Source organism: Rhinolophus ferrumequinum, chromosome 10 (assembly GCF_004115265.2).
Source record: "Rhinolophus ferrumequinum isolate MPI-CBG mRhiFer1 chromosome 10, mRhiFer1_v1.p, whole genome shotgun sequence".
Lineage (NCBI taxonomy): Eukaryota > Metazoa > Chordata > Mammalia > Chiroptera > Rhinolophidae > Rhinolophus > Rhinolophus ferrumequinum.
Genome location: NC_046293.1, coordinates 21,409,779 through 21,434,785, shown reverse-complemented (window position 1 = coordinate 21,434,785; position 25,007 = coordinate 21,409,779). Strand labels below are relative to the sequence as shown.

The 25,007-nt window shown below is 36.3% G+C and overlaps 1 protein-coding gene across 1 annotated transcript in view; it reads left to right on the top strand.

Moving 5' to 3' along the window:
- Window positions 1–25,007, top strand: part of CFAP54 (cilia and flagella associated protein 54) — a 253,643-nt gene that overhangs the window by 58,573 nt on the left and 170,063 nt on the right. The window contains exons 18-22 of the mRNA XM_033116208.1: window positions 2,324–2,410; window positions 2,501–2,622; window positions 14,406–14,582; window positions 18,846–18,938; window positions 19,180–19,365. Coding sequence (XP_032972099.1) covers window positions 2,324–2,410; window positions 2,501–2,622; window positions 14,406–14,582; window positions 18,846–18,938; window positions 19,180–19,365 — 665 coding nt within the window. The remainder of the gene's footprint in view (window positions 1–2,323; window positions 2,411–2,500; window positions 2,623–14,405; window positions 14,583–18,845; window positions 18,939–19,179; window positions 19,366–25,007) is intronic.

Below are 25,007 nucleotides of genomic sequence, written 5' to 3'. Positions count from 1 at the left end.
TTCTTTTGATATGTCCCCATTATTCTTTGAGCAATTTGTTGCTTTCTGCACAACAAAATGTTCTAGACCTACCTATGCTTTATCTACCCTAGACCTAGAATCAATCATTTTTCTAAGGACCCCTGGTTCCTTTTGGTAGGAAATAATATTTAGAAACTAAAGTCTTTGAGCTAGGAGTGCTCATTGTTGTTGGAATATCAACTAGCTTCTTTTTGTCAATAGAGAGAATAATATATACTTATTTACATGGTAAGTTCTTTCTGATATTGCCAATTCAAAGTCCAACACTTCGAGAATCCAAAGTTCTGCATTTCCTTTTTTATTTCCCATCTCTCATGTTGAGAACTCTGGCTCCCAACAATAAGAATGTAATAAGTCATTTGCTTTATCCCACCATATTAACAAAATACTTTCAAAATTATTATACCAATACCACCATTAACAGCAAACCTAATATGTAAATTCAAGATTTCTTTCTGGTTCATTTTGTCTTTCGAATATATCACATATCAGAGACTATGTTCGAATTTGCTTGAATTAAATCTTTTTTTTTCGTATGGTTATGTCACCAATTTGATATACATTTAGGACCACTTGTTTGTATTTGCATTTTTATTTACATAACAAAATTTACGTTTCCTTTTTAATACTTTTATCCTTTTACAGATTTTATCCTTTTACATTTTATTTTAAACATTTACGTTGTTCCAAAAACTGTTTCTTAAAAAAACCTTCTTGGTGTGGAGGGAAGCAAATGATAATGAAAATATCTCTGTGTCATATTTGAAAAACTTGATAAAGTTTTTTTAGTATATAAATGAGGTCACTTAGAAGAATGACTTTGAACATTCTTTAGTTTAAAAGGATTTAGATCAGAAATGTATTTCAAAATGTGAATGGCATTTATGTGTCAGGTTTTCTTTAAGAAAACTAGCTCATGATTCTCACTTAGTGGCGGTATTATCTTCTTTGGAGAAATAAGGTTTATTTACTCAGTTACTAAATAGTTTGTTCTCTGTCATCTATAGATTTTTGAAAGCCAAATGATTCTCATAGTTTTTATCAGAGACCACTTAAAGATATTGATGGTAGACTTGAGCTTAAATTTAAATGGAATATTCGGTTATCATTTCTTTGCATTATCTTTGGGTCTTTTGGATTTTTTCTCCATTTTATTGAACTACCACCCTAGCACAGATAATCAATTTGTTCTTCCCGTCTTTCTTCACTCTTGTTTGCTGCTGCCAGACTAATATTGCCTAAATACTGCTTTCATCATTCTTATTCAAGAACTTCACAATGGTTGTCTGTCGATGACAGTGGCATTAAATATGACTTATCTTTATTGGGCATTCACGGTTTTCTTACAATCTCATCCTTCTTATCTCCAATAATTATAGTCATGAGAACTATCACTTAAATAGCATTTGGAATACCCTAGGTACTGAGAGAGTGATACGTTATATTCTGCTTTGTGTTGCTATCCCATACAGATAAATTCCCTTATCCTTCATTATTAAAGAAACTTTATATCCTTTAATGGTATCTGTTGGCATCTTGTCATCAATCACCAGCCTGTCATGACTGACATGCATTAGCACAAATAATTAAACTTCAATAAAAGGGGCTTATTGTAAAGTTACTACAGGAACCCTCACATACTTCCAAGGACAGAAACAAAATATTGCCAGGTTTCCTGAGGACTGGACCTGAAAAATAAAAAAATCAGTGCAACAGTCTCCATCTTCTTGGGCCAGCATACATACCTTTAATCCTTTTCTCCCTTATTTAGCTTCTTCTCTTTCCTGGACCACCATGATGGTCAGTTCCAGTTGTACACCAGGGTGTCTCTCACTGCCCACAATCAACGGGCGATAATTTGTATGATAGTTGAAAATCTTGAGAGAGGCTCTCATTTCATTAGCCACAGCTAGAGGAGAGCAGAGGTCTTCACGTGGTACCCAGGCTCTTGCAGGGATCATGGATGAAGCAGTGTTGAAATGTTTATGAAAGGGAAAGTGGACAAAAGTAGGTTGGGTTCTATTTATCACTCTTCAAGATAATTTTACTTAAGATAAAATAGAAAACATATTTTTATAATTTGAAAATTCATATTCCTCAGGTAAACTGTGGCAAATACAAGAAGATTAAACAATAAAACCACATTATAGTAGATTAATTTGAATTTTTATCTATTAATGAAAAAAGATAACATGACAGAGGAAGCAATAATTTTACAAATAGTTACTCTTTAATGTTTAGAAAATATTTCCTTTCTTGGACAAAACCTAATTGTAATGGCAATCTCCATCTTCTTTTTCAGTTTTGCAGACTCCAACTGTTAGCAAAAATATATCTACCAAAATTCCAGAAAAGCTAAAACAATCTGGAAGCATTGATTGTTTTACAGGTAATTAAAATTGGGATAACCTGTCTTTCCAAAAAATTTTAAAGATAGTTTGTGTTACCCTTTTGGTAAAATGTTTCTTTACTTTTTCAGAGTTAAGTGTAATGAATAAAATAAGGAAGAATAAGCTATCCAAAGCGATTTATTTGATGCAGAAAGCTCTTACAATATTTGAGAAAGATTCAACCTCTACATCTTCACATAACTTTTTGATGGTAACAATATATCATTCCTTCTTTTCGTCTTGACATACAACCTCTGTTTAAGTGAATGATTTATTTTCCTGTGCTAATAATAATGTGTTGCCCTTAACATTAGATTATGAAGCTCAGGTTCACCATATCTGCTCCTCTGAGAAGTGGAACAGCCCTGAGCCAGGGAACTAATCTATATTTCCAGTCCTCAACTCTCCTGAAATGACAGATTCTCTCTTTGTAGGGGAAACTTAACATGGAAAATGAAAGAAAATCAGGAGGATAAATAAGAGAAATTATAGAATTTAAGTTACACTGTGCCAGCATAATACAATTCTTATTATGGAATTAAAATACTTAAAATCCATTGGCTAAGGTACCTTCTCCTGGATGGATATTGCTAATTTATAGACTAATCGCCTTGTTGTTGTTGTCTCATTCTGGTCTGGAAGTTGTTCTGTCTTCTTGCTGATTCGTTATATGTCATTTTAGAGTTTAAATTCCTGAGGGCAATAACATTTCAAGTTGTGGAATCTTTGTTATTTTTTGCCCGATGTATCACCCATGAAAGATGGATTGTATTGGCTGAGTAAAGGGCACATTGGTGAAGTAGAGAATAATGCTACAAGTAACCTGGCTGATAGGGAAAGAAAAAAGCAGGTCAAAGCTAAAACAGAGTTAAGGAGCATTTAAGAGAGAAAATTTAGCATATTCATATGCTAAGAATGAAAGCTAGAAAAAAAGAGAGAAATTGAAGATACGAGTGAGTGGTTGATACATAAAGTGGAGTCCTATCGAAGAGGGAAGGGGATGAGATGGAAAGCACAGATAAAAGGATTCATCTTCAGTGGACGGTTGGCTGCAGAGCAGATACCGCATCCTCCAATGTAGAAGGGAAGGAGGAATGGACAAATACAGACTTACTGAAGTCTGTTGGTGTGGATGCAGTGAGTTGAGTTGATGCTCTTACCTCAGTCATTTGAGAACGTAAAAGGTGAAGATATCTGCCAAGAATAGAGAGTGAGGGTGGATAGTTAGGCTGAGGAGAGAGATGATGATTAGAGAGTGGAGAGGAATGGATGAAGGAGGTAAGTCCAAGGTAAAGGGCTGACCAGCACGATAAAGTTCTAGCTGAGGTTGAAGACCATGAGTTTTTAGGGGGACTCATCTGCATGGTGGCATGACATTACCCTGGTGTGGTATTTTCAGTAGCTGTGACAACAGGATATTTGTGACAGCAGAATTTTGTTCAGGGTTGGATTTTTAAAAAAAAATGAAAGTGTAGGTTTAAAGTTTGCACTAAAAATTGATGCAGATTGAGAGGGAAAGGAAGTGACACCATCAAGACATTTAATGACTTGGTGGCTATGGAGATATAAAGAGACGACATCTCTGTGAGGTGTCAGGGACTGGAAAATCAGAATCTGAGAAAGCTAAAGGGACAGGTTTTTGAGGTCAGAAAGTAAGAAGTTCAGATTTCTGATATGGAGCACTTCCTGGTCATCTGCCCACCATTGTATCCACCCAACAAATATTTTTGAGTACCTATGATCCATTCAGAAAATATGCATTGAAAATCGACTATATGCCTGGTATTATGCTGAGTACAGGGACAAAAATAAACAAAAATCCTTTGTTTATTCATAAAATATTGATAGATTGCCTTCTTTTTGTGGTCCCTGACTTCAAGATAAACCCAGTCTATGGGAACTGTAGGTAGGTAAGTATGTAGGTAATTATGCATCAGTGTTATAGATGCTTTAATTGCAAGAGTGCCAGGGGAATTTATCAGGGGAGTACCTAACCCGATAGTGGGGAATATTTAAGGAAACATGTAGGACAGGTGACATGAAATTGAATACTGAAAGGTAAGCAGGAGTAGCCAGAGAAAGGGGACCAAAACTGGAAAGGATATTCTAGACAGAGACAACAACACATGCAAAGGTACTGAGGCTAGAAAGGTAGGTCATAGAGTACTAGTCCAGTAGGTCATTGAGTGTGCGAGGGGGTGACGGGAGACGATAGTAAGAGGTGAGACCAAAGAGAAAAGAGAGTCTAGTTCATAAGAACTCTAAGGATTTTGGATGGACAGATGCTATCTATGTTCAAGGTGGGAAAGTCTGTTCTGGCAGTATTAGGGAAGATCCTCATTAAATTTCAATTTCCAGCATTTGAATGAAGAAGTTTGATGGTGATGTTGGACAGTCTCAAGGCCAAGTGGAGTCTGATCTTTGTTGGAAGACGTCTGACCTTTGTTGGAAGATAGTTTTTCAGCAAATGCTCCTGTGGCCACTCTCTCTAGTGCGTGGGGGACACGGGCACTCAGTCCTATTTCTATGGCGCATGAAGCGTATCTTTCTTTTAGAACTGTTTCTCTCAGGGCTAATCTGGTGGCCTCTCAGCATGCAGAGAGTAAAACCTCTGGGGTTTTCTCTTTTGTTTTATTACGACTCAATCTTATTTTTATACTGTCACAATATACTTATTCCAATTAAGTCTCTATCTTCCTACCACTGAGACTGGGGAACATACTGGAGATGGGGGAAGTGTGAAGTTTTCATGTTCTCTCCTTGTGCATCTTTTCCTTCTATTTCTTAAGTGAAACTATTTTAACTTAAGAAAAATTATAAAGGTAATGTCCTCTGAGGATAAACTAATGGGGTGGTTTCAAGACCCTACTTTTTATGAGGGGAACGCCTTAAGAATTTTCACCAACTAGCTGATGTTGAATATTTGTTTAGAAGTCCTGAAATTTTCTATAGCCACCTCCGCTCCTCAGTGGTAGTTTTTTATCCAAGCGTTAAGGCTTAATGATCAGTCCTCAGGGTACTCTTGTAAACAATGATATTATGGCTCAAATAATTGCCAAACTTTCTTTCCTTAAAGAAGACAAATTTCTCTCCCTTGGCAATCATTTTGTACTGGGGCATATTATGGAATGTTTTACATTATCACAATCTTGTAATAAAATTATCCCCAAATCGGTAACTGATATGTCACCTCATACCATAAAAAGGTTTGAAAAGCCTGGGTCTTTTCAGAACTCTTAAATAATTCATAGCCTGTTTTTGTTTTTCAAAAGTTTCCTGACATTATGGAGCTGGATAATCTCATCAGGTGTTTGTTTCATTATAAATCAATTAAAGGTGGACCAACTTGTTGCCATGAATGAGGGACAAACCTTTCATAACAAACTGTTAGCTTTCCAAACGAGATGACTGGCTTTATTCTTGATTATGGTGATTTATTTTTCCTATTTTCCTGTCTTGGTTACTTGAATTCTGGACATCCATGTTGGCTTTGTACACATTGGACCTCAGATTTATTTTAATGCATTGCACCTAGAGCCATCTAAGATGTCCATGGTCTCCTACTTCTGATCAAAGAGAGCCATAACCATGTGGCTTACAATCACTGATTGCTCTTAGTAAACTTGAGTCCCCCGGCCGGCCGAACATGCAGCATCACTGCAGGTGGGATTCCTCACTGGGAAGGGGCAGGACTCATCCTCCACCCACATGCTGAGTGTTACCAGGCGGCGTTGTAGACTGTTGTTTTTGTTCAGCAGCCATTCTCCCTTCCAGACAGCACCATTTGAGGAATTTCTTCTTCCCCACTAGATGCACTCAGGTGGGACTTTTCAGAGGCTTTCTTTTCTGCTGGCTGTGAGGAGGACTAGTGAAGCCCGCTGGGCCAATGGGTTGCTCCCTTTTTGGAATCTGAATCTTGAGCAGAGGGATAAAAAGACTAAAAGTAGTTGGCGTGTATTCATCCTAATGCCTGTATCCTGATCAGACCATGACAGTTGTGTTCTGTGGATGCTGGACTTGCTTTGGCCCAAGCCTGGTTTTCCTGTTGCTTCTGTGGCAAAGAACCCCAACGGATGCATCTAGTTTTCTCCTAATATTATTTGTTGGAACCTAAACAAAATCTATTGTTTTTTTTGAAACCAGAACTAATGAAGAAGCCCAGGCCACGAGAAGTTCTAATTCCTGCCTTTAATATTTCCTGCATTCATATCTTGCTGTCCCCTAAACACCACTGCAATATTAACTATGTCAGCAATAATTGGATTACTGAGTGTAATTATTTTTCCTGTTTTATAACAGTTTAGTCAAATCAATTCTATTTGCTGTTTTGGGGAACAATATATGTGAACAATTTTTATTTTTCCACAGATCTCAGCTATTTTTTTTTTTTTAATTTAATTGGGTAACAGAGTGTTTTTTCCAGGACCCATTAGCTCCAGGTCAAGTTGTTGTCCTTCAATCTAGTTGTGGAGGGTGCAGCGCAGCTCCAAGTCCAGTCACCATTTTCAATCTTAGTTGCAGGGGTGCAGCCCACCATGCCATGCGGGAATTGAACTGGCAGCCTTGTTGTTAAGAGCTCGCGCTCTAACCAACTGAGCTAACTGGCCGCCCCTTCTCAGCTCTTTTTAATTGCGCCATGCTGAAGTCTTCCTCATAAAGACCAAACCCTTCTGATTCCTACCCCTTCCGTGAGGTCATGTTTGGACCTCCAGGTGTCAAATAACTGAGAGAAGATTTAATCATTTCAGTTTTTTTCCCTTTTAAATGTTTTAAGGGTATTTCATAGGAAAATTCATCAGGTTGCCTTTCCATGCTTCTTTTAACTTGGCTTTGTATTAAGACAATATAGCACAGTGCTTAGGAGTATGAGGGTCTTGGATTAGAGTTTTGGTTCTGCCTGTGACTAGCTGTACACCTAAATAAAGTTACTTATGCTCTCTTAAGTTTTCATTTCTTCATCTGTAAAATGGGAGTTCTTATGAAAACTAAATGAAATGATGCATAAAAATTGCAAAGTGGCACAGAGTAAGCAGTCAATAAATGTTAACCATGAATATTATTATTAGTACTACTTTATTTTCCACCTTAAGCACTCTGGAACATTCTGTTTTGTCATATCAGAGCTATTTTTTTGTGCATCAGGTATATTTTTCTCTATGAAACTACACATTTCTTCTGTCTTAGCTCTTATATTGATCTTATAAATTGTATATTTATTCTCAGCAATTTTCCTTCCCAGGATTCTTTGATATGACTAAATCTACTTTTCATCTCCTTTTGAAATGTGCATAATAGTGTTGAGAACCCAGAATTTAACCCCGGGAGATCTAGTAGTAACTATGGCACTTCATCATTGCAGACAAATAGTAAATATGGCCCTTCACCATTGAAGTTTTATGGTAGTTGTTTTTGTATGTCTTAATCATGCCCTTTAAGATTGCATTAGAGCTTTCCATAACTGTTTTGCTGCACTGTGGGTTTTAAGCCATCATTATATGTATTTAACGTCAATCTGTCCTCATAAGCATTGAGTAACTTCTGAAAAGAGGCAGGTCTCAAGTTCTGTAATGGAAACTATAAACAGAGAGATTTACATTCAGACAATAGTATTTTGGGCTTCAGTACTATTGTTTTGGGGCACATTGCCACCACTGAAAAAACACTCAGAACTTAAGTTCCCATGGGAATTGGTGTTGGCGCCTCTTTCCATTGAGGTTCCATGGCTGACTCTTTCCCTGTGATAGGTAAAGGCTCTTTCCTTCTTTCAAGGTTAGTGAGCCCTTCGGATTCGCCAGGCATGATGCTAGCAAAGGAAGAAGTGAGCATGTAGTTATTTCCATTTGGTGTTAGCAGGGGAAGAAGTGAGCAGATAGTCATTGCCGTTATCTGACATGTCATGGAAAATCCCGTTCTTCCTGACCTCTGCTTAGGGAATGGTTCTCTAGATTTTGTAGTCGCAATACTGTGGTGTTTTAGGGTGTTGCTGTTATAGGCAATATTCATGTCCACTTTGATAGCACTTTCTCTTTCACAACTGAGCAGAGCCAGTATCATGGGAATTTTTCTTTCTTGATTTTTTTGAGACTTCTTTTCTGATGATATTTCCTCCTTTCTATCTCAGAAACCCCCTTTAAAAAAACCCTAGTCACTTTCTTATAAATGGAATCTTAGCAGCCAACTATTTGGCTCACTAAATTAGGATTTTAACTTCTAACAAGCATTAAGGTTTACTTTGATTTCTATTATAGAATTTACCTAAATCAAGAACTTTGTTTTAGACTTTTCTTCTAATTCCTTTCACTTAGAACTAATACCTTTATTAACCCATTTCAAATCAGGCCTGGGATTTAAATGAGGGTATATAAAGGTAAAATTAATTAAGACCCAATCAGAACATTTTAAACATGCTTTCTTAAAATGCATTATAGTAGAGATCATCCTCCTGTCATAATTTCATATGTCTTTCATTCAAAACACCTAAAGAGATAAATAAAGCACTGTCCTTGCCACCAAGACACTCATTATTTAGAGAGTGTGGAAAGTCATGTACATAGATACCATATTACATAATATTTGCTAACATAAAGATTGTATGAAATGAAGGGAACGCGTACCTGAAACGAAGGGAACGCATGGGACTTATCTTGGAAGAACTCAGAGGAAGTGATATTTGAGTGGGTCTTGAAGTACAGAAAAGGATGTAAGACCCTCCAGGAAGAGGAATTGCCTGGGCATATTGGCACAAAAGAATATAGCATGGGCCGGCCGGGTGGCTCAGGCGGTTGGAGCTCCGTGCTCCTAACTCCATGCTCCTAACTCCATGCTCCTAACTCCGAAGGCTGCCGGTTCGATTCCCACATGGGCCAGCGGGCTCTCAACCACAAGGTTGCCAGTTCAACTCCTGGAGTCCCACAAGGGATGGTGAGCTCCGCCCCCTGCAACTGAGATTGAACACGGCACCTTGAGCTGAGCTGCAGCTGAGCTCCCAGATGGCTCAGTTGGTTGGAGCGCGTCCTCTCAACCGCAAGGTTGCCAGTTTGGCTCTCGCAAGGGATGGTGGGCTGCGCCTCCTGCAACTAGTAATGGCAACTAGACCTGGAGCTGAGCTGCACCCTCCACAACTAAGACTGAAAGGACAACAACTTGAAGCTGAACGGCACCCTCCACAACTAAGATTGAAAGGACAACAACTTGACTTGGAAAAAAGTCCTGGAAGCACACACTGTTCCCCAATAAAGTCCTGTTCCCCTTCCCCAATAAAATCTTAAAAAAAAAAAAAAGAATATAGCATTATCAGGGAATGAGTGACATTTTTTCTTTTATGGTTGTGGAGGGTAGGTTGGATAGAGTGGTAGCGATGGGAGGGAAAAAAGAGTAGAGATTGAGATAAGCCTGGAAAATATAGTTGCAATCAGAATAAAAAGGGCTGTGGAGCATTTTGCTCAGTAACAAGTGCTGTGTTTCCCCGAAAATAAGACCTCATCAGACCATCAGCTCTAATGCGTCTTTTGGAGCAAAAATTAATATAAGACCCGGTATATCATATTATATTATACCCGGTCTTATTTGATATAATATAAGACCGGGTCTTTATAATATAATATAATACAATATAATATATTTTTGCTCCAAAAAGCGCATTAAGAGCTGATGGTCCAGCTAAGTCTTATTTTTGCAGAAACATGGTATTTCAGGAGCCACTGACAGACTAGATAACGGAAGGCTGAAGAGCCTAGAGGCTGGGAGAAAGGATAGGAGGTTGATTCATTCATCTAAATCGGTCATTCTCAGGCCTGGTTGTACTTCAGAATTATCCTTGGCATTTGTTAATAATACAGATATTGAAGCTGCACTCCTGGGATTTTTATTAAGTGGGTTTAGAGTGAGGACGGACTATCTTAATTTTTAAATAAACTCTATAGATGATACTGATGACCAGCCAGGTTTGAAAAATAGCTGTGTATTATAGCCCATGGCAAAAAGCAGGAAGTTTAAAAAAATCTCAATTGGGTTCATGAATATGCAGAGAGAAGCTGCTGATGTCAAGCCAGAAGTTGCTAGTGTCTAGCTGGTTCACTGGAACAAGTACTGCTGAGACAAACTTTGGGAATTAATGTAGAAAGTCCAGGGCACTTGGCTAGTCAGTTGAGGTGAGGGTCAAAGGAAGTCTGCATTAATTAGGGCCAGTGAGCCAGTGCTGCTGGTGTATTTTAAGGCTCCAAATACAACCCAGAGGAGGAAAATGTCTCCAAACTTTCAAGGCATTGGTCCCCTTCCCTTGTGTTGCATAATTTTCCTTAGGCTGAGTTTACTTGTTCTTACGCAACCTGAAATATAGTCTCCACAGCCTGTGATGCAAATGAAGGCATTTTGGCTTTTAATGTTCAAAATATAATAGCTTTTATTGCCCTTCTGTTCAAGTAGAAATTTCTTCCCTCAAAATTTTCCCACCATTATCTGGGGGAATCTGTTTACCTTGTTCAGCTCTGGCCTCCTCCTCATCAAGCTCCTATCTGCTGCTGCCTTTCATACCCTGCTGTGTGGGTACATGTGTCCTCTCAGGGAGCCAAAGCTGGTGATATTTCCTCCTTTCACAGCTCCTTCAATGTCTGGCCTTATGCTTTTTCCATCCGTTTTCTCCATTTTTTTTTCTGGTTTGGTTGAATGAGTGAAAAAGTGGAGACGATGGAGGATAACAGATACCATTCTATCTCCTTGATTGATCGATTGATTCATTCATTCAGTGATTCAACAGTTAAACTGAGCCCATGTATATATAAATTAGCTTTTGAGTCTAAACATCTAAGATCCCTGGCAGGTAGGCTTTAGAAACATGGCTACCATGTAATACATCCCTTCTTACATGAAGGAATGATTGTCCTATGCAGATGGCTAAGATTCCTGAACTACAAATGCAGAAAAATTTTCAAGGTCTCTTGGCATAGAACAAGTGGATTTAAAAGAATATTTATTATTAAATAAATTTTAATCATGACTAATGATTTTAGACCTTAATGTCAACAATTTCCAATAAAAAATAAAAGTGAGAAGTTAATTCTGATTTGAATTTAGGCCAACCTTCATTATTTTAGGAAAAATGTATGGTACTAAAGTTTTATAATCTACACTCCCCCAGGGAACTGATTTACTCACTGAGCTTTAAATATCACTCTGATGTATATGACTCCCAGATCATTTGTCCAGTCTTACCTTTTCTTTTGAGCTTGAGTCCAGAATTCCAAAGGAAGCTTCAAACTCAGCATGTCTTCGGTAGGGGTAACAGCACAGGTTTTTGTATCAGAGTGAAATGCATTTGAAATTTGGTGGACATTTTGTCTTCTCATTTTCAGGATTTCTTTTCTTGTATTTATTGAATTGGCTAGAACTTCTAGAATAAAAAGGAATGGTGGCATTCATCTCCTCCTGGATTTTATTGATAATTCTTTAGTGCTTTGCTGTTAGCCATGATATTGTCTATTGGCTAAAATTAATATTTTATTCTTATGTTAAAGAAAGATAGTTCCAAGTTTATTGAGCTTTTCCCCCACCCCCAGCTTTACCGAGGGATAACTGACAAATAAATTTGTAATATATTTAGAATGTTCAATGTGATTATTTGATATATGTATACCTTGTGAAATGATTGCCAAAATCAGGTTAATTAACACATTTATCACCTCAGTTTTTTTTTTCCTGGTGAGAATGTTTAAGAACTCTCTTAGCAAATTTCAAGTATTCAAAACAGTATTATTAACTATTGTCACCATGCTGTACATTAGATCTTCAGAACTTATTCATCTTATAACTGAAAGTTTGTATCTATGACCAACTCTCCCCATCCCCCAATTTTTCTTCTTTCTTTCTGATTTTTACTTCATTGTTACTTAATTCTTTGTTTTCTTTTCTTTTCTGATTGTTCTGGCTAAGATGTCTGGTACCATGTTGAATAGGAGTGGCAAGAGTGGGCACCCTTGTCTTGTTCCTGATCTTAGAGGGAACACTCTCAGCCTTTCACCATTGAGTGTTATGTTAGCTGTGGATCTGTCATATATGGCCTTTCTTATGTTGAGGTATATTTCTTCTATATGTAATTTGTTGAGGTGTTGAATTTTGTCATATTCGTTTTTGGCTCTATTGGAATGATCATACTATTTTTATTTTTCATTTTGTTAATTGGTGTGTCACATTTATTGATTTGAATCACATTTATATTGAACCATCCTTGTATCCCAAGAATAAATCCTTGGTCATGGTATATGATCCTTTTAATATACTGTTGAATTTGATTTGCTAATATTTTGTTAAGGATTTTTGCATCTATGTTCATCAGGAATATTGGTCTGTAGTTTTCTTGAAGTATCCTCATTTGGCTTTGGCATCAGGGTAATGCTGACCTCAAAAAATCAATTTGAAAGTAGCCCCTTCTCTTTACCTTTTTGGAAGAGTTTGAGAAGAATTGGCACTAAGTGTTTGTTCACACCCTTTGTCCATTTTTCAGTGGTGTTATTTGGGGTTACTTGTCTTTTTATTATTCTTATTTTTACTATTGGGGAATATTGGGGAACAATGTGTTTTTCCAGGGTGTCTAGTCATTGTTTTTTCAATCTACTTGTGGGGGGGGCGCAGCTCAGCTCCAAGTCAAGTCGTTGTTTTCAACCTCGTTGTGGAGGGCGCAGCTCACTGGCCCATCTGGGACTTGAACTGGCGATCTTGGTGTTAAGCGCTCATGCTCTAACTACTGACCAACCGTCCGCCCACTGGCGGCTGAGCTCCAAACTCAAGCCATTGCTTCTCACTGGACCATGTGGGATTTGAACCAGCAACCCTGGTGTTGTGAGCACTGCGCTCCAACGACTGAGCCAACTGGCCGCCCACCAGCGGCTCAGCTCTATTTATTGTTCTTTATAACAGTTCCTTATATTCTGAATGCAAATTCCTTATCAGATATAACATTTGCAAGTATTCTCTCCCATTCCGTCGACTGTCTTTTCACTTTCTTGATGGTATCATCTGAAGTGTTTAATTTTAATGAAGTTCAGTTTATCTACTTTTCCCTTTGTTGGTGTACTTTTGGTGTCATATCTAAGAAACCATTGCCTAATCCAAGGTCATGAAGATTTATTCCTATGTTTTCTTTTAAGATTTTTTTTAATTTTAGCTCTCACATTTGGATCTATAATTCATTTTGAGTTAATATTTGTATTTGGTATGAGGTAAGGGTCTAACTTTATTCTTTTTCAGGTGGATGTATAATTGTCTCAACACTGAAAGGGTATTCCTTCTCTATCATCCATTGAATTTTAATCTTTATATGGATTTTTGCGTTGGAACTCAGAGTGTCTTTGCCTTTAATTTAATTTAAGAGGAGTTTATTTCATTTACATGTATTGTTATTGCTGATATATTTGATGTTGCTTTGAAATATTATTTAGATTTTTTTGTTTGTTTGTTCTATGTATTATCACTCTGTGTAACCTTTTGAAACAGTGGTTGCCTTTCCTTCAGGTTTACATAATAAAATTTAAAATCTGTTTTATTTCTTCTTGCTGACAGTAAGAAAATCTAATAATATTCATTTTATAAACCACAGATACCAATAGTCTCATTACTTGACAGTTGCATTTCAAGTTGCATTAAAAGTAGGTGTACAATTCATCAGTATAAATTTAGATGATTGTGTTATGAACTCTTTAAGGACAATGAATTATGATGATAGATATTCAGAGATATCTACTCATTAATATATGATAAAGATAAAAATATTAGAAATAAATATGACACTATTGCCTTATCTAATAACTATTTTTTACTTAGCTTTATTTAGTAGCTATTTTTTCACTTCTGTCAAATCATTCAGTGCTTGAAGTATATATACTACTGAGGCTTAAAGAACTATATACAGCAAGATAATGTTTAACATCACTAGAATTCTACAAACATAAATGAAATTCAAGCTCTTGAAATGTATTTTTTCATTTTCACACTTTATTACAGGAAGCATATTCTTTAATTGAGAAGGTCGAAGTAGAACAACATACTCTATATTCATATCAGAAATATGTGGAAAGTTCAAAAAGAAAGAAAAGCAGAATCCCTCCTCCACCTATTGTGCTGTCTCGAACTCATTGTTCTGTGACCTTGAAACCTGCTCCATTTATTTCAGATGTTAAGGTATGTTGCCCTTTACGATCTTTACCTCAGACAAAGCAACATAAGTACTTTTATCACTATAATGATTGATACTTTTAGGACTTGACCAATTTTATTAATAAGAACTGAACATTGGGATTAGTATTCTAATGTCTTAACTCTACTTAGTTTCTTCATGGTCTTTTCCCCTTTATGCTATTTCCCTTTATGCCCCAGATAGCCTTGCTACACCCAAATATATAGCACGGACAAATAGGAGAAATAATAGAGAAGCATTTCTAAGCATTTTTGTCACTATGACTTAGTTATATACTGACCTTCTAGTGTGACATTTGAAGAGGATAGAAGTTACTCTCAGAGCCAATGATGGAAATGAGGAAATTTGGGGATGGGGAATTTCGAGGTTCTTTCCAAAGTTCTTCCAAGTAGGTGGGGATTCTTTTAATACAAACAAATGACAATTCCAGCCATATTATTAAGTCATAAATTTTTTTGTATGTGTAGAAGAATGAGCTGTTTTTCCCATCCCTGATGCCTTGGGACTCAGCCTAAATGTGACTATAACTTGAGATTTAGTTTCCTCACAAACATTTGGTTCCATCTAATCCATATTTTAAATTTCACATTTTCCTTTTGGATAATCAACAAGATGTTCTTTGATGTTGTGTAAAAAATAGTTGTATCTTTGATTCTCTTTAGGATGTTCGCTTGAACTTACATTGACTTGGTGGAGTGGAAAGGATATGGGTTTAAAGTCAGACAGATGCGGGGTTAAAATTCTAGCTCCACCCCTTACTAGTAGTATGACCTTGGGAAATCTAAACATACTTCATGAGGTGTTTTATGCTTTTGTTCTTTCATTTGTAAAATATGTTTATTGTGAAAATTAAATGACATACTCATAGTATATAATTTTCTTGGCATAGTAACTGATGTTCTTCCCTATCTTGTATTAAACATATGTAGTAAACTTTGCTAAAAACAATTAATGATGTTATAAACTGTGATTACATGCTTTAATGATTTTTTTCATAAATTTTGTCCAATGAGCATTACTGAGTGTCTATTATCTGTCAAGCTTTGTGTGAGGTAATTGAAGTAATCAAAAGAAACACAAATAAAACATGGTTCCATTCTTTGAGGAGCTTTAGACTAATGGGAGGTGGACATCAGGGAGAAATAATACCATCTTCACAATGCCTTTTAGTTGGGGGAACAGAAATAACATTCATCTTACACCTGTAACTGTGCTATAATAAATACATTACTGCAATTGCTAGCAGTTTTAAAGTTTAACTTTGGATTTTTGGGATCTGTTTAAAAAATAGGGAGTCACTGATTTTGTAAATTTAGTACAGAACTAAGACTGGGTGATTTACCAAGAGTTTTTTGTTGTGGTTGTTTTTCTAATGTTTTGGTTTATTTAACCAGAATCTTATTTTTAAAATGTATTTAAAATTAGTGACTCATTTATTTTATTTTATAATGCTTAGAAATAGGAATACATGAGTCCCACATTTGACCTGTAGTTGTAGGGCTTGTCACTTAGCACATTACATGAAGTGTATGTATATTATGCATCAGTAGAGGTGTATGCTCCAGGAAGTTATTATTGCCTATTACCTACTCATCAGCACTAGATGGTGCTATGGCCTTAAATACGTTTTCTGGTTTTCTGGTTTGAGGCTTCACAATAGCTCTCTCTCATTTTTTTTTTTTAAATCAAATCTCATTAAGGCATTTGTTTCATTAAAATCTGTTTTAATCGTTGAAAATGCTGATGTTATTTATAAACTTTTAGTTCTAAAGTTAATGATGATTTGTTTATGGTACCTTTACTCTTATGTGGATTCTAATGACACATTGCTTCTTACAGTTACACCAACTAAGATGTTTTCATCTGTGGAACAAAATACAAAACTTGCTTGTAAAAAGGCTTTTAGAGAGAATTTTACCCTTCAAATTCTGGTTGATACATATAGCTTAACTTAGACCAATAATGGTCTAAGTCATAAACACAGTTTTTCTGTGTATATATATATATATACATATATATATATACACACATATATATGAAAAATAATACTTCTTTTGCATGAGAGGTCAAGGAAAGTTAGTTTCTAATTTTTTTCCTGAGATTCGCTTGATCCCCCCCACCCCTTCCAGCTTCCAAGTCTCTTTAATACTCTCGCTGTCCTTGGAGTCCTCCCGCCTTTGTCTAGTGCTCCTTAATTACCTGTGAAATTTTCTTTGGAAACACAAAGGTTCAGCCACCTGCACCAGAAATTCTTATTCATTGTGGTTAGGCAGGCTTGCATATATGTAATTAAAAAAATGTTTGATTCTGTACAAACTGTATTTTAAAAAGTGATTCTGCTGCATAGGCTAGTTGAGAATTACCTGTGCAGACAAGACATGATATAGGATTTTTCTGTTGACCTAGAGGAAGAAAGAGCAGGCTAGGCAGTAAGAGCCAGTTGCTTTTTGGAGACAATTATGTTTCCCCTTTTTTCTAGCTTCTCTTGTAATTTAGGAGTTGAGATGTTGTGAGGTAGAGCCTCTGGGGAAAAGGGAATGACACAATGATGACAGCCCCTCCATCTCTAACCCCTGGACAGTATGACTCCTAATAATGCTACTCCCTAGGTATCAACTTGCTCCCTTTGTCCTATGGTGAGAATAGTTCACTACAATAAGGAGTCTCTATTATTTTGCTATCTTGGCAGATGGGCCATTGTCTACACAATCAAATTTAAATTTGGTTGTTTCTGTGGACTTTGCCTTTTGCTTTTGGTTTATGACTAGATTTAAGAACTATCAAAGGAACATTATGTATCAGAAAATTTATAAATTAGGGAAAAGAATTATCCATAATCCTTTTTTTGTTGCATTTTAATTTTTATTTAATTATTTTTTTTTTTAAGGAGGGTGCAGCTCACAGAAGCCCATGTGGGGATCGAACCAGCAACCTTGGTGTTATCAGCACCATGCTCTAACCAGCTGAGCTAACCGGCCACCTTGATAATCTTTTTATCATCCAAACTCTACCACTTTTTTTTTTTGTTAAGTTTATTGGGGTGACATTGGCTAGTAAAATTATACAGGTTTCAAGTATACATTTATATAAAACATCATCTATATATTGCATTGTGTGTTCACTACCCAGAGTCAGTTCTCTTTCCATCACCATATATTTGTCCCCCTTTTCCCTTTTCTACCTTCCCCCGCCTCCCCATCCCTCCTTACCTTCTGATAACCACTAAACTGTTGTCTGTGTCTATGAGTTTTTGTTTCTTTTTCGTCTTATTAATTTGTGACTTTCAGTTTTATATTTCACATATGAGTGAAATCATATATTTCTTGACTTTTTCTGTGTGACGTACTTCACTTCGCATGATAATCTCAAGATCCATCCCTGTCATCCCAAATAACAGTGTTTCATCTTTCTTATGGCCAAGTAATATTCCCTTATATATATGTACCACATCTTTTTTATCCAATCATCTATCGAAGGACACTTTGATTGTTTCCATGTCTTGGCTACTGTGAATGCTGTAATGAACATAGGGGTACATATATCTTTATGGATAAATGTTTTCAGACTTTTGGGGTAGATACTCAGGAGAGGGATTGCTGGGTTGTAGGTAATTCTATTCTTAAGTTTTTTGAGGAAACCTATTCTACCACTATTCTTATTTAGGAATATTTTCTTCCAGGGTTTTTCATATGTATTTTTACATTTTATTTAAAAAAAACACTACAATTTAGTATCTTGCTTCTTTTTCCACTTACTTTTTTCTCATATATTGTTAAATAAAATGTGAAAATCATTTCAGTTTGGTCTTTTTTTCCATCAAGATTAAGTCATCTTCGGAGTCACTTCCTGACACTGTCTGTTCTTGGGCAAGTTATTAAACATCTCTGAGTCTCCATTTCCTGTAAAGCCAAATGACAATTGTAATCTCATCTCATAGGGATATTGTGAATATTAGAAAGTATATGTAAATTTCCTAACAATACTTAGCACATTGGAACTGCTCAGTTAGTGGTAGCTAAAATAATGGTGAATAATATTTTAGTCTTGGTAATCCCAGCCCTATATTTGTCTTTTTTTAAAAAAGATTAAATCTAAGTATTTTTGTAAACTTCAATATCATGTTTGAAAACTTGAATAGTTACATTTTTATTTAGAAAAGTATTTCTTTTGCCACATCCTGATAAAAGAAATTGAATGCCTTGTTAAACAGACTACAGATGATACACTCATCTCTCTCTCCTTGGCAGGTGTCGTGGTACTGCATTTTGGGTTGCAAAGCAGAAGGAAGCTATGGAAAAGTAAGACTAAACAATAATCATCTCCCAAACTCAGGAGAGGCGGTATGTCAAATTAAAAACAACAACTTTAAATGTCAGGAAATCTTACCAAAATTCTCATTAATTATAATTGTTTTTCTTTTTCTTATGAAGTCATTATTTCAGTGAATTTCTCTACTTTTGAGTCATAAGTAAAAACCACCAGTAAATGAAAGTATTTTTAACATATAAGGTTTGCTTAGTTTTATTTTTAAACATTACTTTAATTTTCCATACATAACTTGAAATATGTTTTTATTAATAGATACCAGCTGATGATAAAAGCATTTTTGAAGTGAAAGGTTTAGAAACCAATGAAAAATACATTTTTGCAGTTGCTGCTTATTCTTCTAATGGGAAGCTTGTTGGTGATGCTACTGGGGAGACAACTAAACCAATTCTGGTTTATCCACCTCTTTCTGCTGTTACTGCTCGTATGTTCCTGACACAGGTATCAGAGACTTCTGCTAAGTTGTTTCTCTATGTGTTTTTCTGTTGGGCAGTTACTAAATAAATTCTGATGGAAGAAAAAGTCACAGCAGATATTCAAAAGTTCCTATAATACATGTTTTCCATTATTACAATTTATTTTCATAAGACAGGAACCATTCCTTCTCTTATTAGTGAGTTTGCTTTTTACAATAACATTTTTTTCCTGGATTATAAATGTGACAAACATTAATTTTAGATATTTTGGAAAATACTGAAATGCACGAAGAAGAAAATGAATGTTATCTGTTATCCTATCATCCTGTGTAGCAGTTCTTAACCTGGGAAATTTTGGTCTCCAGGGGACATTTATCAATGTCTGGAAACATTTTTGGTTGTCACAATCTAGAGTGGTGCTACTGGCACCTACTGGGTAGAGACCGGGGATGCTAATAAGCACCCTACAATGTAAAGGAAAGCCCCCCATAACAAAGAATTGTCTAGTCCAAGATGTCAATAGCGCCAAGGTTGAGAAACCCTGATTCCAGAGATATCCTTTCATTTGTGTGTATGTGTGTGTACATATGTATACACACATATATGTATGAATTTATTTATATGTAATTTTAATCATAGTATACATATTATTTTATATCCTGATATTTTCATTTAATGTATAACTGACATTTCTTCCATTCTATTAAATATTATTCCAAAGCATAATTTTTAACAGCTGCCTGGTATTATATATCTTATAGCTAGATTGTGGTTTATTTAGTAATCATTCATTGTTAGGCAAATTTAGATACTTTTCAGCCCTTTGCTATTATAAACAAAGCTGTGATGCACATCTTTGTAGATAAACCTTTGCTTGCATCCATGATTCCTTTCTTAGGATAAATTTATAGAAGGGAAATTTCTGGGTTAATAGAGACAGGAAAACCTGAGTTCAAATTTCAGCTCCTCACACTTAGCCACATGGTATTGGGAAAGTAACCTTCATCTGTGAAGTGGGGATAAGAGTCGTAGCTACCTCCCAGAAGTATTAGTATGAGATAGAATTATTCATGTCAGATGTTCAACATCACATACAATAGGCACTTAATAAATAAAAATGTTTAACATAGAACACAGTAGACACTTAATAAACATTATTATTGTTTTTGGTTTTGAATATACTTGCTCATGAATTTCAATTTTTGCTGAAATGACTGCCTGACTTAGAACATGTCACCAGTGAGTAGGACATGAGGAAGAGTGACTCATTGACCTCAAGCATCTAATTTTAAGCCACTTTTTGACTGTAGAGCTGATGGCTATTCTAAATTTTATTTTATTTCTATTGTGCTATTTTCTCTTAATAGTTGATTAGTATTATGAGCTAAGATTTTAGTGGATTTTTATATTATCATATTTTTCAAAGAAAATTAAATTCAGAGAATTGCTAGAATTTGTCTAGCATTGGTTTAGCATGTCATATTGGCTCATGGCTTTCCAATGTTTTGATTTCTTTGGAATCTAATATATTCTCTAATTTGCAGTGATGGAGTTATTTTAAAGTGAGGAACAGAATATTTCATCAAGGCCTAATTTTTCTCCAGGGAGTGGTTTGACTCTTGGGCTTCATTTGGCAGAACTTTCATTGAAAGTTAATAAAACTAAGTCCCAGCTATACTGCTGGGATAACGAGAAGTGTCATAAAGTAATGACCTGTGTGTCTTTATTGATACTATATTTGAAGTACTGTAGTTCATTTATGACAGTTTATGAGCATTCTGTCTCATAATGTTAAGTGGCTCAAGCAAAATTTTCTCACTTAGTAAATCTTAATTTTCAAAAGTTTAAGCTTTTATGTTCCAACAAGAAAATGTACCTTCTTTTTGGAAGTACAGTATTTTTCATGAGAGTGGTTAGTTTTCAGTTTCAGGATACTTCTGTTTTTTAAAAAATATTATCATAAATATTCTTATAGTAAGATATGGAGATACTACGCTAGATACCTATGATGAATTTGGCTTGCGATTTTAGGTTGTACTTTTTCTCAACATTATTCTATACACATTAATAAAGTCAGGTGAATCTTTACTAGGTTTTCCCTTAATGTGGAATTTAGGCTATCTGAAAAATTTTTTGAGGAACCTTTACGAATGATATGTTTTTTGTGGATGTTTTCCAATCTTCCCTCTTATATAGCCTCATTTCTTTTTATTCTTCCCGTTTAAGTTGGAAATGTCTAGTTAATGTGATATAAAATGTATAAAATTAGAAAACTGTGAGAATGATTTTAGGATTTTAGGCAAATTGCTTGGTCTCAATTTCCCTATCTGTAAAATGGATAGACAACAAAATGTTGTACACTGCTGGATTATTAAACTACTAAATCAAATAATGAGTGGGAAAAATGGCTTGTTGAGAAAAGGAAACGGGAAATATCATTTATTAAAAAGAAACTATTGTGTAGTAGGCATTTAAAAATTCATTATCTCATTTGTTACAACAACTCTGTGAAATGGTATTATCACTTTAATTTTATAGTTGAGGAGACTGACATTAATGTAATTCTTCCTCTGCCAGTCCCATTTTATTCCAGAAAGGATGTCTCAGGGAGGTTAAGTAATTTACTCAAGGTTGCTTGGGTAGCAGATGGCAAGCCTGACACTTGAACCAACTCTGTCCAGGTTCCAAGGAATTTATGTGTTCAACATCTAATATGTGCCAAGTTCTTCTAGAACCCACATCTCTCCCATCATTTCTATGCCTGAGTTTAGTGGTGTTCAGCAGGTCTTGATGATCAATGTTGGCAATAGAATGTGATACGAGGATGTGAATGCTTTGTTAGTAATCACAATGGTGGCAGGAGAAAGGCAAATGAAGTTTTACATTTTTTGTTCTCTTTGTATATGAATTAATTGAAAATCTGATTAATAGAGGTTTGCCTTTTGCTTATGACCATTCAAGTAGTAAAAAAAAAGCGACTAGGTAAAAAAGATAGTCATTCCCATTTTTAAAACTCGTTAAGAAGTTTCAACTCTTCTTTTCCCTCTCATCCTTTAAAGGAATATTACTACTTTCTGTACTCATCTATTTATTGATGAATTATTTATTTAGTGGTTAATTTGTGCCAGGTTCTATGGGAGATGTCATCTCTTCGTCCTTTGAACCGTTTTTTTTTAATCAATCTTACTACCATAACAATGACGCTTGTTTAGATAATTTGACTTACGATTTCAGTTAAGACTAATTGCAAGTAAGGGAACCAGCCTGGCCTGGGGGAATGCAGCTAGGCTCTGGGAAAGCTGCCGAGTCCAGGGAGCAAAAATTGAAATAAGACCCAGTCTTATGTTGTATTTTGTTGTGTTATATAAGACCCAGTCTTATATGATAGTAAAATAAGATCAGGTCTTATATTAAGTTTTGCTCCAAAAGATGCATTAGAGCTGATTGTCCTGCTAGGTCTTATTTTCGGGGAAACACGGTACCTTTGGTTGTCTCTATATATCTGCTTTCTTTTTCTTTTTCTGAGGATTGAGTTTCTTTACCTCTCCATCTTTGGAGGAAAAATGGCAGCTCCTGAAATTTTATATATCCTTCAATTTCAGATATAAATAGAGACCAGCCAGCTGGCTCCTAATCTTGATTCTAAATTTCTGGAAAGAGACTCTGATTGGCCCACCTAATGTAATAGAGAGTCTGACCTCAGTTTTGATGTTTGACCACTGACTTGGTTTTAAAACTTACCCCTGTTTTTTACCTTTGGCCGCACATTTAGGCAGCTGATAGGGAGGTCAATGGGTTCTCCTTTGGTGCCGGCAGGAAATTTAAACCTCCCAGCGGGCAGGAACTTTCCTTATTTCTACCCCCCAGCCACTGATCTAGGCCCAACCCATTCCTCGGTTTTGTTCAATCCAGCCGAGACCTGCTTGTGCCTGCTGAACTCTCTCTCCCTAGGAGTCTCTTGTGTGAATAATAAACTTTCCCTCAAATTCTCCAAGTGCATCACCACGTTACCATCTTGACATCAGAACCAAACTTTGGGTGGTGGTCCATCTTGCTTTGAAGCGGGGGCTATAAAATACTCAGCTTAGGTCAGACAGTCACCCTGGGCCAGTCAATCATGTTGTAGTATAGAACAACCTCTGGGTATCCTCTTCTGGGGGTAGGGGGGAATTATTAGGAAAAGATTCATTCAACACATTATTTAATTCTTTAAACATGTTATTATTCAGTGCTTACTCCGTGCCAGGTGTTGCTCCAGGCTAGTGGTTCAAAAGTTGAACATGCATCAGAATGATCTGGAGTGCTAGTTTAAACAGATTGCTGGGTCCTACCACCAGAGTTTATGATTTGGTAGGTCTGGGATGGGGCCTGAGGAATTTGCATTTCTAACAAGTTCCTAGGAGATGCTGATGCTGATGCTGGGACCGTACTTTGAGAACCACTGTTCTAAGCAAAGTGAACAAAATGCGACGGTGGGAGACAGTTAACAAACAATGGACATAGTAAATAAATAAATTATCTAATATATTAGAAGGTAAGTTCTATGGAAAGAAAAAGAGTACGGTAAAAGGAATTGGAAATGTGAAGTGGGGGAATGGAAGGTTGATTACAGTATTAAATAGGGTGATCAGGGGAGACCTCATCTAGAAGGTGGTGTTTGAGCAGAGACTTGAAAGAGGTGAGGGAAAGACTCTTGGAGGAAGAGCATTGTGCAGGAGGAGCTAGAGCAAAGGCCCTGATTTCCAGAAGTGCACCTCGTATGTCTTATAAACAGCAAGGAAGCTAGTATGGCTGGAGCGGAGGGACCCATGGAAAGTAAAAGGATTGGTCAGAAAGGTAAAGCTGAGTGGGTAGGTGGGGGAGCAGATCATGAAAAGAGTTTTAGGCCATTGTAAGATCGTGAGCTTTTACCTCACGAGTGAAATTGAAATGGGCAACGACTGGAGGATTTTGAGTAGTGGCGTGATATAATATGACTTGTATATTCAAAGGCTCACCCTGACTGCAATGTTGGAAATAGACCGTAAGAGGGTAAAGGTGGAAGCAGAGGGACCTCTCTACTGTTGTGATCCAATAAGAGATGAAGGTGACTTGGTCAGAGGAATAATGGTTTATGTGGTGAGAACTAGTCAGATTCTGGATATGTTTTGAAGGAGGAGTCAACAAGAATTCCTGATGGAACTAATGTAAAGAGAAAAAGATTACTCTAAGATATTTAACTGACCAACCAGAAGGATAGAGTTGACATTAACTGAGTTGGGGAAGGCTGTAAGTGGTATACATTGGGGCGGGGGAGATCAGAAATATAGTTTCAGACATGCTGCAGTACAATATTAGGTATTGTTAGATATTTATTCAATATTAGATTTATTAGGTATTCAGAGAGAATTGTTGAGTAGTTAGTTAGATGTATGAATCTGGAGTTTGGGAGAGAGGTCTGGGCTGGAGAGGGATTTGAGAGCAGTCATGTGACAAAGTCATGGAGCTGGATGAAATCACCAAGGAAATAAGTGTAGACAGAAAAGAGGAGAGGTTCAAGGGCATGCCTATATAAAGACATTGGGGGAAAGAGGAGGAGCTTGCAAAGGCAACTGAAAAGGAATGTGGTCTTTGAAATGAAAAGGAAACCAAGAGTGTGGAGTTCTGGAAGTCAAGTGAAGGTCATAT